At 41.3% G+C, this 13580-nt stretch overlaps 1 protein-coding gene across 7 annotated transcripts in view; it reads right to left on the reverse strand.

Moving 5' to 3' along the window:
• The window catches only part of MNAT1 (MNAT1 component of CDK activating kinase), a 125653-nt gene that overhangs the window by 30395 nt on the left and 81678 nt on the right, over positions 1-13580 (reverse strand). For all 7 annotated transcript variants that reach the window (XM_064460987.1, XM_064460989.1, XM_064460991.1 and 4 more), the window contains one exon: positions 8560-8681. In XM_064460987.1, the coding sequence (XP_064317057.1) occupies positions 8560-8681 (122 nt within the window). The remainder of the gene's footprint in view (positions 1-8559; positions 8682-13580) is intronic.

Below are 13580 nucleotides of genomic sequence, written 5' to 3' on the forward strand. Positions count from 1 at the left end.
AAGTTCCTCTCGTGTGATCTAATCTGGGGTACCTCAGGGTCATTATCAAAATAAGAAAACAGAGGCTACCAGCCCAACCCTTAAACATCTTGCCATCCATCACATCAGGTGTGAGATCAGTTACATACATAGGATCAAATTTATGAATGGAATTATGGACTTTGGCACATGGCATGCTCCTCCAGGAAGAGATCCCTCACTCCTACCACTTAGCACTCTTCAGAGAAGCTTTAAACATCATTGACTCCTAATCACTGTGAGAAATACTAGTCATCAAGAACAAAGCTGCAACAAAGCTCTCTGAAGGGGGTTAAAGAACCACAAGCAACAGCTTGATAAGCCGCATAAAGCTTCCCTCTGCCATTTCAGGAAACTTGTAATTCACCTTTTCAGCTATTTGATACCTGAACAAACAATTTTCATTTGGAAGGGTCCTTTTATCATTATGTTTGTCAGGGTCATAGTCATCAAGATTCTTTATTTTCCTCTTTAGGGGTTTATTTTGCTGGCTGTGCCACCCAGTCTAAATATTTTCATTATACATAACTCCCCCTTCTTGAAACAACAGTGTTGAAGGGTCTAGGAAGCCACTCTCTTCCTCTTTTCAGACTTCCTTCTTGCATTTTTATTCCGATGGATTTTTACAAATGCTTTAAAGAGCAAATTGAAAACAGGATGCTCCTCAACTTTCTACTTCAACTATATCTGAGGCTAAATAAATAACTTAAAAGATTAGTCCATCCAAACAGACCCTTCAGAAAACCATGACAGTGTTTGCCTAGGCTGCCCCAGAGCAACTCCTTGACATGACATCTCTCGGCCAATCCTTACAGCCAAGTTTTGTACTTGAGCATGAGTGATGCTCAGGTGTCAATCAAGAAGAGAAGCTCTTCCTCTCAGCAGTGGTCCTCAATGAGCTCCCACATTCTCCCCATGACCATTATCGCACAGACTTAGCTCCTCATCGCTAAGGTGTTCCTGCCTCTGTAGTCTAATGCTGGACTTAAAGCATTCTGAGGCTCTGTCCCAGGAAGAACTACAAAAGATAAGGACACTGAGGGCCTTCTACTGCTGAAGTGAGAGATAAGCAGGAAAGATCACTCTTTCATGTGTAAAATGTATGGTTTCTCTTCCCAATTCCCAATGCAATTATACCTCTGGCTGAAGAGTCATAGAAAGACTCAAAAAGGGCAATACAATGGAGTGCAGAAGCACGGAAGGGGAAAAAAAAAGAAAGCAAAGGAAAAGAAAACACTGAGCACGAAAAGTACTGACCTCAAACTTACCACATAATTCCAGAGAAGCAACAGATCTAAAACTTAACTTCTACAAAAATACATTTTTCTAAGCTGATGGAGGACAGCTAAGGAGTAAAGTCTGCGGACATATAAAGTCACAGGAGAACCATACATCAATAGTTATATCAACGCAGGGGACGAAGGGGAGGATGAAAGCCAAGAAACACTTTCAATAACGGATAAGAGCTATCACAGACAATCAGATATTTTTTAAGTGGCTGGTAGTAACAAAGCTTTGATTTGGCGAGACACAAAAGAGTGCAGAAAATAGGGCATTTGGCCCACACAGTTGCTGGATGCCTCCTGTCACATTATAATCCATCAGCAGACAGCTTTGCTTGACACCGTTTGAGCTGCCTACTTAGCAGCATTGCCTCTACACCTGCAGAGATGGTTCAGGGTTTTTTTCCTACCAATTTTCAATAATAAAGCCAATATTACCATCCTGTTTTTGAAAAAAATTTAAATTTTACTGATTAATCCTGTAGTACGTTTGCCAGACAATTCTCCGTTCCCTATGTTAAGACTCTGATTTTTTTTTCTTCATATTATACATATTTTAATAAATGCATGATTTACTATTCTACAAGCCCACACTACAAAAAGACTATTCTGGAATAAATGGTATAATTACATTTCCTACAGCGACCTTGTAATCTCTTGAGTATTTATTCTAGACTAAACAGCCTTACTCAGCTGCCCTGTGTCTGATTGTCGATGAAAGAAGCTTGTTTGACAACTGCTTCGAGCAGAAACATATTTTTTCCATGATTGCATGAAAAAGTAAAAAAACATTACCAGACCAGTATTCTGAGTACAGAGACTCATGTTAGATCGATGAGTTAATTTTGAAGCCAAACGCCAACAAAAACAATTACTATGGACATTCTGCTGTCATGGCCAGCTTTTGAGGTTAATTTAGTGGTACATATACGACTACAGCCAACTTTACATGTAAGAAACATGGTGTATGCAGGCTTCCTTCTTTGTTTCTTTATATATTTTCCATATTCTGTGCTTTTATAACCCTCCTGAGACCTTTTACAGTTACAGAACCCACACTATACCCACAGGTGGGCGGGCAGGAAGCAAAACTCTCCCTTTCATAAGCAGTCCACTTTTAATATATTCAATTGCTAATGACCTTGACAGAAGAGCTGCATGCAAAACGCCATATACTACAGGGTGTCGTTTGAAATGTTCATAGACCTTTTTTGCCAGAAAGCTGATTTCTTAAAACAGTAAGATTTCAGACTTAGAAAAGGCTGTAGTCCTTTCCTTGATTTCCATTCAGCTGGAAAACTGGTGCTAATCTACCTCCTCTGTATTAAATTTGCATCCTTCCAAAATCCTACAATGACCTGTAGGATTACTGTAGTACCCTAAAGCAATACAAGTCAGTTTCTGCATCAAACCAAATTAAGATGGATTACACACGGTTCTGTTTCCTTGTTCCATCCTCTCTTGAATAAGACAGCACACCTGGCCATATTCACTACTCCAAAAAAGTGTACCCACCTAGTACTTCTATTGCCATTCACAGGTTTTCAATTATTCGTGATAAAATGAAGAAAAAAATACTTCACTTTAAAAGCCTGTATGCAAATGTAAGTGTGTCTTTAAAGAAATAATCACTTCTCACCTGCCAATTCTCATTCAGTAGGTGCCTGATTCAAAATGCATTGCAGTTGACAGAAATCTTCCTACTGAGGATCAGGCCCTGCAACGGCAGACACTGGGAAATTCAGACCATATGCCTTGGTAGCCAAGAGAATTCCTGCAAGAAGGAGTGCAGCCCTCTACACGCTCTGCAAAGCAAGACAAGTTTTCCTTGCTCTTACTCAATCTTTTGACTCTGACTACTGAGCTTATTGAGAAACCATATTCTATTCAAAGGAGCAGAATGAATTCAGTGTTCAAAATCAATGGGCCAAAGCAGATCAAATAAGCCCTTCATTTCCGGCTTTTCTCCTTTCCAAGATTCAAAAAATATCTGCATACCCCAATGACAAAGAGAGCAGATGTGAAAAATCACCTGCTACAACTTTTAAAGCCCAGCAGTCCTGTCACCCATTCAAAATCAATTCTCTGTCTTGAACCCAGAACAGACACTGACAGGGTTTTAGCAAAAACTAAGCCGGCCAAAGACCAGATCAACTATGGTTTAAGGGTAGTTTGGAGAGCATCCTTACTATTGCCTCACTTAAAAATTAAAAAAAAAAAAAAAAAAATCACTGTGACTTGACAGCAAAGAAGTTACACGAGTCATTTCTAGATTAAGTGCCAGAACTCTACATGTGTTTCAAATTACACTACAACACTGTACAACAAAGAAATATGCAGAATTTTTCCACTTGAAATGAAGGTTAAAAATTAAACACTAACAAAGCTCTAGCAGATATGAAAACCAACCTCCTCATCTTAATTCAAAATTTAAAATGACTGAACTGTCCTACCCTACACTAGGAGAAAAAACAGCAATGAATCAATCCAGTTGTTTGTTATAAAACCACAGTGGGCTAAACCATGTTCGCTGTACGTACAGACTTCCCCAGCACGCTGATTTTTCTTCAGTACTTACCCTCAACTCCTAAAAATGACATTTTGCTTAGATTTAACTTTTAAATTATCAAAGTCTATTACCTATCCTCATTAGATTAGTATTCACCACTGCCCTTTATTTTTGCATCATATTTAAGCAAAATACTGATTAACTGGAGTGCTCCTAACAACGTGGCTGTACATGAAAACAAGCAGATAGATCAAAGGGAAGACACATTTTTTCCCTAAAGAAAAGCAAAAGTTTTTGGAGCAAACTCGATTTTTTAATATGCACGTATATATTTGGGATACATCTGTCCCAACAAAGTAGGCAATCACAATTTTATTTTAAGCAGCCCAGGCTTGACTTGATTACAAGGTCTGCACAAAAGTTCTCTGTTAAGGCAGAGAAATTTTAAGTGGCATGCAAACAGAAATTTTTAATCTTACTTCTAAATTACCTCTATTTTGTGAGAATGGCAAGAACAGGACTGGCGCTGTATTAAGAGTACGACCCACTTCGGATTACAACAGGCTGTTTCTAAACTTTGAGACATGAGGTTCGCACATCTTTAGCCAAAATGTTCATCACATAAGCAGATTTTCGATTTATAGTCAGGTTTTAAGTAGCTTGTGTAGGGCTCTTCCACAACTGTAAATACTTGGTGTGAGAATGCTGCGTGGCTGCTCCTGCTAGCCATACACACTGAAAATTAATGCCAAGAATGTCTTTACGTTTTTCAGGACCTCAAACAAAAATCATTTGATCCTCATGGGCTTTTTTTTGCTTTGGTTTTGTTGGTTTTGTTTGTTTGTTTGTTTTTCTTTTATCAAAACTACATAACAAACATACATTTTTAAAACAACAGACTAATTTCCATCCCAATCCTGTTTTGGTCTTTCACTACTCAGCATGCCAGTGTGCTATATTTTTCATTCCTTTTGTTTTGCAGTAAAAAAAACATATCCAGACCTCCAACCACACAAATTCAGTGTGCTCAGCTAAAATATCAGAAGAGAAGAAAGAGCAAAAAAAAAAAAAAAAAAAAGATGACAACAAGCCTTTTTTACCCCTCTAAGAAAACCTCAAAGTAAAGTAACGGCAGTGAGTGCCCGAGCATCCAGGCATTCATGCTCACTCTCTCAACCACCCACCTCCTCTCTCCGAAAGCCTTGCAATGACTTCAGCAGTTCAACAGATTTGGACTGATTTGAACCAAAAGATGACACTCCCCACTTTACACCAACTAACCATTTCTGGTGACCACAGAAGCGCTAGTAGGGCCTTTGATAAGACAAGGCTCTCTAAACGTGACTCCCATCACCAGGTTGCCTTCAACTCCACCCAGAAACCCGCAATTTCCCAATGCACGTCACTGAACACGTCAGTAATTTGTAGTGACCAAGTCACATACACCCAGGACTACTAGTCATCATGGAGCGGCAGGCTACTATAGAGCCTGCCTCCACGATGGGTACGTTACTGCGGTCCAAGCCTCACTTTTCTCCAAGGACAACACCACAGGCCTGGGAGATGCTTTTAGACGTCTTCTCCCCTTCTCCCTTCCAAGTCACATTTCAGTTTGACAGCTGAGACAGACGTGAGCTGGCCTCACAGGCTCAACACCCAAAGTGACCCAGATCAAACCATCCCTGGCATGTTCAATGTGTGTTCATGGGACTATCATCCACACACTTCCTTGCAGGAGCCCCACAGACATGCCGTCAAGGGCACCTCTACCAGAGGCTGGCTCTGAGAAAGCTTCACTCCCCCTGCCAGAAGGTAAAATACTGTCTACAAGTTAGTGTAATACATGCTGCTCCCACAAAGCCATGTAATTCAGGATTATTGCCTATATTTCATTACTTCCACAAAATTTTCCTCCATTAAAAAAAAATTGTCCTGAAGGACACAAACCCCTACACATTATATCAATCATTTGTGTGTGTTGGGGGGGGGGGGGACACGGACGGGGACAAACCTATTTCTTCATTTTTCTCAGACTTCCAGCACAATAGCAAAAAATGCTTCATAAGGATGTTAATGCTTTTCTGCAGTACACAGGAAAAAAAAAAAAACATTTACAGCCCCAAGAGAAACTGAAAATAAATTTCTAAAAACAGTTTGAACATAAATTTCCTTTTTTGCAAAACACGCAAAATCCATACAGGGGAGCAGTGGGAGGAGGCAGAATCAAGTTTATTGGACGGCATGCAAAGTTTTTTGTAAAGCCTAATGAGAAAACACTACAAGTCATCTTAAAAAGCAATTATTTTTTTTAATTATAAAAGATGCCTAACAAATTTTCTAAATGATCCCTTAAGGATTTACCCTTTTTCTTGCTCTTTGTTAGAAACCTCTTGCCAGCTGTCTCCATTGCAGCAGTTTACTAGGAGAAAAAAACCAACACTGATGCCGAAACCTACACTGAGTCTTGCAGAAGGTAAGAGATTAAGATGGGAACATTCAAAAAGCCCATTCTACTGTTTTGAAGACAATAAACTGTATCTTTTAAAAAAAAAAAAGTCAATCAATTATACTACCAGAAGTGAATTCAAAGTCTCCAGGTCGGCAGTGTCTTTGCAATAATTCTGGCTCCAGAAACTCAGAAGATAACAGCCTGCACATTTGAGGGAACTATTTAGCAGCAATAAATACCCAGACTACAGAATTATTAACAATAACATGAAAAGAGGGAGAAACAAAAAAATTTTTGAGATTAACCTGTCATTGTACAATTCCAAATGAAGAAGAAACTAGAAAGTTAGCAGGAGTGGCTAACTTTGTGCCCAGCTCTTCTGCCTCACCCAGGCAGCTGTATGCAGCTGCCTGCAAAAACCCAAAGCAGGGAGGGAGGCACATTAGTTAAGCATTCATCATCAACAGGAAATGCGCATGAGTTCATATAAACACAGAAACATAAATATATATAAACCAATAGCCTTACATGGTTTAAGGTATTTCAGACACCCCATGGAATAGGGTTAGAGTTGCACTGGCTGGAAACCCACGGCATCAATATATTTGTTTTGGAATTGCAAACAGCCTAAGGACTCAGCAGAACTCTTCTGGTGGGCACCACCGACCCACCCACGCACCTCCCCTTGCTACCACAGCCACCCAGCACCCCTGCTCCTCTTAACTCCTTCAGCACCTCCAGAGCCAAGCCAAACAACCCTGGCTGTTCATGCTTGGAGGAGTAAAATGATGCGTGCGTCAATACATCTCCAAGAAAAGACTGTAACGGTTGTTTGCAAACCCTCCTCCAAATATGCTCGCACACAGACATTGCAACGCAATCGCAGTATTTAAAGGATTTTGTTTTGCGAGGTGTTGGGCTGCCTTCAAACCAGTGTCACAGACTGTTAGATGGAATGGACACGGACAGCACAGGGTTCCTGCCCGATCTGGACACCAGCACTCACCTTACATGGCCACATGTGAAGGGACAGCAACTCCCTACACAAGTTACATTTTTTTCTCCACCCCGAGCATTTTCACTTGTGATGAGGCTTAGGGCTGAGAGGGCCTCAAAGCTCCCCTTGCACTGGAGGTCCCTCACAGCTGTGCTCCATCCAAACAGGTGGTGAAGGCTGAGTCTGGCTCTGCCCAAGTGTAAACTGCTAATTAATATTTGGTCTCAGAAGCTTCATATCAGATAATAAAAATTACAGGCATCAGGAGGACACAGAAACAATAAAAATGGAGACAAACTCAATTCCAGGCAGCCTTGAATTTTCTGAAGCACCATGAGGTTGCTTATTTGCTTGAAAAAGTCTATCTACCTCTATCATTTTTTGGATGAGATACAATTTCTCCTGTGCCAGTGAACTAGATGGGGTTCCTGTTTGGATTTCAGTGGTCTCTAAAACTGCATACTGAAGAGTCTCAGCTTTGTTCAGTACTTTGTGGCTTCAGTTTTCCCATATTGCACAGTCAAACGTAAACTGTTATTTTTTTTAAACTTTCTTGCCTTGCCAGTCTGCACATTCACTCTGCCACGTAATTTTCCAGCCATTCTAAGTGCTGGTGACCTTGAGAGTTAGGCCAATGAGTTGGGCGACACTCACTATCCCAGTAGCTACACATTTTCAGGTGGCATTTCAGCTACAAACATCTCCGCAGAGCAGACACGGCACTTTTCGACTTCCCAGCCTCCATTACCCAGGCACAGCAGGCTCCTAAACTCCCTTCCAAACATGGCTGCACACCACGATGCCGCCAAGCTGCCGGACCAGCCCTGTATTATATTTTTTGACAAAGTTAAGCTCTGTGCTTCATTTCTCACAAATGCAGTTTGACTGTAGACAGCAGTCGACAAGTAAATCTACCCTTTTCCATGGCAAACAGCCCAACTTTAATATTTTTACTGGCTTACAGCTGGGTAAATTAAGCCCCAGATTTTTATTTATTTATTTTTTAATACTGTGCAACTGAAAATGAACAGCTACTTCACTACGACTGCCAAGGACAACCTTAAAAACACTAATGCAATCCAGTCCAGCTCTCAATAGATCTATAAAGGCTAGAGGACCAAAAATTTCAGCTTATCCACCCAAACAAAATGTTGGTTGGGCAGGAAGTCTAATATTTCGTTAAGATCCTTAAAAAAAAGGAGAAAGGAAAAGAAAAAAACCCTACGTGCTGGCAAACTGAAGATGGTAACAGTCCTAGCTATAATGCCATGAAATGGGAATTAAAACTTGCTGTGTTACTTACCCCAGCCTTCCCAGCATTTCAAGCTCTGGAACTTGTGGTCCATATGTCTCCTCTTGCAGAGGCTGATACTCATACAAAGCTTCCTCTAGCTTTTGAATGGGAGCTAGTGAAATATGCTGACCCTGTAACAAAACAAAAAAAAAAAAAGGAAAAACATTTCTACATACCAGGTCAAGGTTTTGTTTTGACTTTTTCTAAACACAACACAAGAACAAGCCTATACCATTAACCTGGTCCAGACAAAGACCATCCCATTAAGAACATACTATCTACTACATCACTCATTTCTTCATGTTTTAAATTTTTTACTGGGATATACAATTTGGAAGTAATGTTTCACTAGCTGTAACTGTTTGGACAAGGTAGGAAGGAAAGGGGAAAGTTTTATTGAAGGCAGGCTCACCATTAGAGTGCAGCTGCTTCCAGTGTCACTAGTAAAATTATTATTAGGTAAAAATTTCATTTATCAGAAGTAATATCAGACAAGTGTCTCTGAGCAACCCTATTTGATTCTGTAATCAACGATTTCCTGAAAGCCCTAATTAGAAAGGGAAGCCGCTTTAATTTCTCTCTGCAGGCTTTGTAAGCTCCCGTATATAATGGCTCTCAAGACAGACTTTTACAGCACAATACAATTAATTCATTCAGCAAAGTCCCATTTGTTTCATAACTAAAAATATAGAAACACACAAACATGAAATTTTCATTCCAGATAGTACTTTTGCAAGCCCTTCAGACCACTGAGAAACAGCCAGACATTTTCCCCCCTCCTCCAAGTCCCTATCACTCTAAGCTCTCACAAAACAGGAGACTTGTGGCTGGAAAGGAGGGGTCAGGAGGATATGAGATAGAGCCAAAGTTTAACAGATGTTGCTGCGTGACATTCTACACTGATTTGTTGATCTTTCACACAGTTTCAATTTTCTACTGTATTCTACGGTGCTCACAAAAATTAGCAGCAGCAGCAAAAAGACAGAGCACTGTGAGCCCCCCAAAAACAGCCTGGCTTCCCCTGTAGAAACTGAGTTTCACATCTGTAAAACACAGGAATTTAGGAAAGGAGTAGTATTGTTTTTGTAGACATTTTGTCTGCAACAGGACATCGGAAGCTTTCCATGGTGTAATGCCGTGTATACCGCTGGCTCCCACTGGTGATCGCTTACTGAGCTTCATTTCCCTGGGGCCACTCGTGTACACATCTAGTCCTTCAAATGGAAACTAAAGGCTCCCAATGTGGGACGCTGGGTTAAAATTAACTAAAGAGACCAAAAAAGTCAGTAGAAGGGGAAAGCTGTTAATTAAATTTGTGGTTGAGGACAGTGACCTTTCTGAATTTAGAGCATGGATATTTTTGCTGAGAGTTGCAGAAAATGGCTAAGAAAATTGAAGACGTAAGTCCTTGAGAAGCACTACCATGGACCTAGGCCGATCTCTATGGAAATATCAGCAGCTCAAGTTTTCCACTGCAACAGCCCTCTGTGTGTGATGAGAACCAATAGCTCTGGCCTTGTTCTGCACTGCCCGGGAGCCTGCCGGGGCTGCTGCTAGCACTGTTACGGTGAGAGTGTCCTGAAGGCAAACCGTGGTAAAGAAAGTTCTGAAGCCGGCCATGAGTCACTCCAACTTTCAGTTAGCATATAGTTATTTTTGTGCCACAAACTATTGCTGCAATGTTAAAACCAGGCAATGACACATTTTTTTAAAAGGGGAAAAAAAGTAGGAAAATAAAGGTTAAAAATTCAGCTTTAATCCCATTTCATGATATTTCAAGATACAAATGCAGGGTATTTTTATATTGCTAGAAGTTGTCAATTTACAATCTATTCAAGTTCATTAAAATACTGCACTTTGTAACTACGTTCATATGGGCATGTTACTCCCACTGTATGGAAGTAATATTTAAATAAGACTTTTATATATAAATTTTTAACAATGTCTTTCGTCTCTAACCAAACTGAAGGGAAAAACATGTCACCATTTTACATGTGGACACCTCGTCTGGTGAGTGAAAAGTCTCAGTCTTTCCAAATCCAGAGCAATTTTATTCCATCCATACAAAAGAAAATTCAGTTTCAGGCAAAGATCAAAACTATGATAAATATTTTGGGAAATTACTTGTGTGTGGAAAAAAGGAGCAGCTCAGATTGCAGGAGCCACATCTCTGGAGGGCATCACCAGAACAGCTGCTCGCTGTCAGCAGAGTTGCCACTGGTGCATTCCTAACACTTTTTAAAGAAGAGTGACTTCTGCTGACACTGGCCAAGAGACACGGGAAGGCTCCTGACAAATGGACCGGGCTCATCACAAGCTTCTTTCCCCACCGCCACTTGTGCTGCTGGGGACACCCATCTCCCTCTGGGGACACCCATCTCCCTCTGGGAGGATGGCATGAAAACATTCCATTTGTTGTCCTCTCTCTGTGGGGTTCCCGAGGTACCAGGGGTCAGAAGGGATCACTACAGTCAACTGGTAACTGCAAGGGAGCTACCTATGCACAGTGGGAGGCTGACCAGTCAGCGCACTGGCTGCATGGTGGGCACCGGTGCATGCGCCATGGGGAAGCCACCACGCCCTGCCAGGACCTTTCTGTGAGGTGCGGTATTGCAAAAACAACGCAGTGTGGCAGCCCAGAGAGCAGAGGTAGAACGTCGCAAGAGGAGCAGCATATAGAAACTGCTCATCCTTGAGCTGGTCTGACTTCATGTCCAGCACAAGCCTGGACATTTTGTGTTCCTGTACGAAGCCCAAGGACTAGGAGTTCAGCCAAAACACCTTCTTTTGAAAGGCCTCCAATCTAGACTCAAAGATTTCCGATCATAATGGTCCAGACACATCCCCTAGGTAAGTTGTTTCAATAGTTAATTATCTTCACCATTAAATATTGACAGTTCATTTCTGGTTCACCAAGATCACTTTCAAAGTACTGGCTCTTTCATACATCTTTCTCACCCATATACTGGGCCAAGGTGTGTTAGGAACCAGTACATACTTTTGCACAGCAAAACAACTGCATTGGTTTGTGTCCAGCCAGCAGATCTGCACCTCAAGGAGACCGTGCAGCTGTATGACAGTTCATTTGTTTTCATTTCCCAAAATCACAACTTTGGCAACATGGATTACATTCCACTTAGCAACGGGAAAAAAAATTGCCACGCGACTGGCTGTTGTTCCTGCCCTATAGCTGTCTGGCCTTGGGGTAAAGGCTTTTTCTGATAAACTGGATTTTAGTCTGCCTTGATTTGGAAAAGGGTTAGATGGAAGCATAAGGGTTACAACATACATTCCCACTTGAAAGGGGCTGAAGCCTGGTCAAGCCCTGCAACCACATCAGCTCTGTAGATGTTTTGGATACGAGCAGGCTGTATCTACGCTGCCAACTCCTCGCAATACAAGTACAGCGGTGTGGCCATGCAGGCTCCCGAGCTCATGGGCTCCCAACTTGTTTAGCCCTGTGCAGATTACAGCACGGTCACAGCACTGGGCACGGCACAGAACAGTGCAAAAAGGTTGGGATGGAAACCTATGAAAACTTACCAGTGAAAAGCGTTGCTTTTCCTATTTCCACGGATGCTGGGATAAGGTGCATTTACACAAAACCTTGCTGAAGTTAAAAAGGCTCAATTTGACAAATGTCATCTCAGTGAAAAGCCATTTGACCAGTAGTATCTCAATTTTGTCTCGGTCCTGTGTGGTCCCTAGCCATTTCATAGAAGACTGGTATAAAAAGGAAGCTGTTGTGTAACTTCAGAGACATCACAAAAGACAATAACTGTTACTTAGGTCTTACACAGCACTTTTACAGGTCAAAAAAACATCTCAAGTCTATGAGGTAAGATTTTTAAATTTCCTGTATTCCACCTAGACAGACAGCCTTACCTCTTTCCAGCATTAGGAGGCATTTATCAGTATGCTAAGACCAAAATGAAAGCAGCAGGTCCAAGATCCTGCTTTTGCATTGCTTTCTCCTGACAAACCTAAGATCTGACATTGTGGTCATGGGTAAGTATTTCTAATTCCCCTTAGATGTTGTAATGTTTGTGTAAAAGAAGCTGACAGTATCCAAATGGAGATAGAAAAGGCTTCCAAGAACACAGACAACAGATTTTCCTGCCTCCTTGCCCTCCCACCCCTATCTTCATGGCATATGAGTTTTTTCTCCAGGATTATTTTAGTCACTGTAGCTGTCTATTACATTTTGGAATGTATGGAGCCACAAAACACACTGCTAATTAGAAGGAAGGCATTTGCTTATCCTTATGACTTCGTTTATGTAAAAGACTGCGCAGCAATGGATTTGTGAGCAACTGACTTCCATTCATGTACTGTATGGTTTTAGATGAGAGAAATACAAGATTAAATTGGGAGGAGGGTTTAAATTATGTCCTTGAGTTACAAATAAAACTGGCTTGCTGATTTACTTTTCACTGTCCTAGATACACTGTTTGAGACATCTCTCAGTTTAAATAATAAGAAACAAAAGCAGCAGCCAATTTGCATTTCAGACTGATACAACCTGGCATTAAGGAAAAAAAAAAGCAAGCCATGGTTTATATACAGAGCAGAGCTGCCCTTGCAGTGACAAGGAGCTTATCTTAAACAAAGAACAATGTCCTTTTAGCAAAAGTACAAGTTCATCAGTGCACCGTTCACACAGGAGTTTGGGGAGGAGCTCTTGGCAAATGCTGGGTATATCGGTATTTGTCTGCTAGCAGAAAGAGGTTATTTTAGCACAGGGAGTCCAGAAATATCAGATCAAGGTGCAGCGTTCACACTTCTTCCCATCCTGCCATCTCTCCCTTTCCCTGTCTCCAAAACACTGCCTTCCTTCACCTCCTTCCCTTGGCAGCAAAAAGAAATAACAACTGACAGTCTTCTCAGAAATCTCTCAAGTGCCAAGGAGGAGGAGAAGGAAGACTGACACCAAAAATGCACTACTAGGGGAAAGAGGAGGAACAGCTATGCTACAAAAACATCCCCAGGCAAGAGAGAGAAGCCAGAGATTGGGGTCAGTAAAACTTGTC

The sequence above is a fragment of the Phalacrocorax carbo genome, chromosome 9 (genome assembly GCF_963921805.1).
Source record: "Phalacrocorax carbo chromosome 9, bPhaCar2.1, whole genome shotgun sequence".
Lineage (NCBI taxonomy): Eukaryota > Metazoa > Chordata > Aves > Suliformes > Phalacrocoracidae > Phalacrocorax > Phalacrocorax carbo.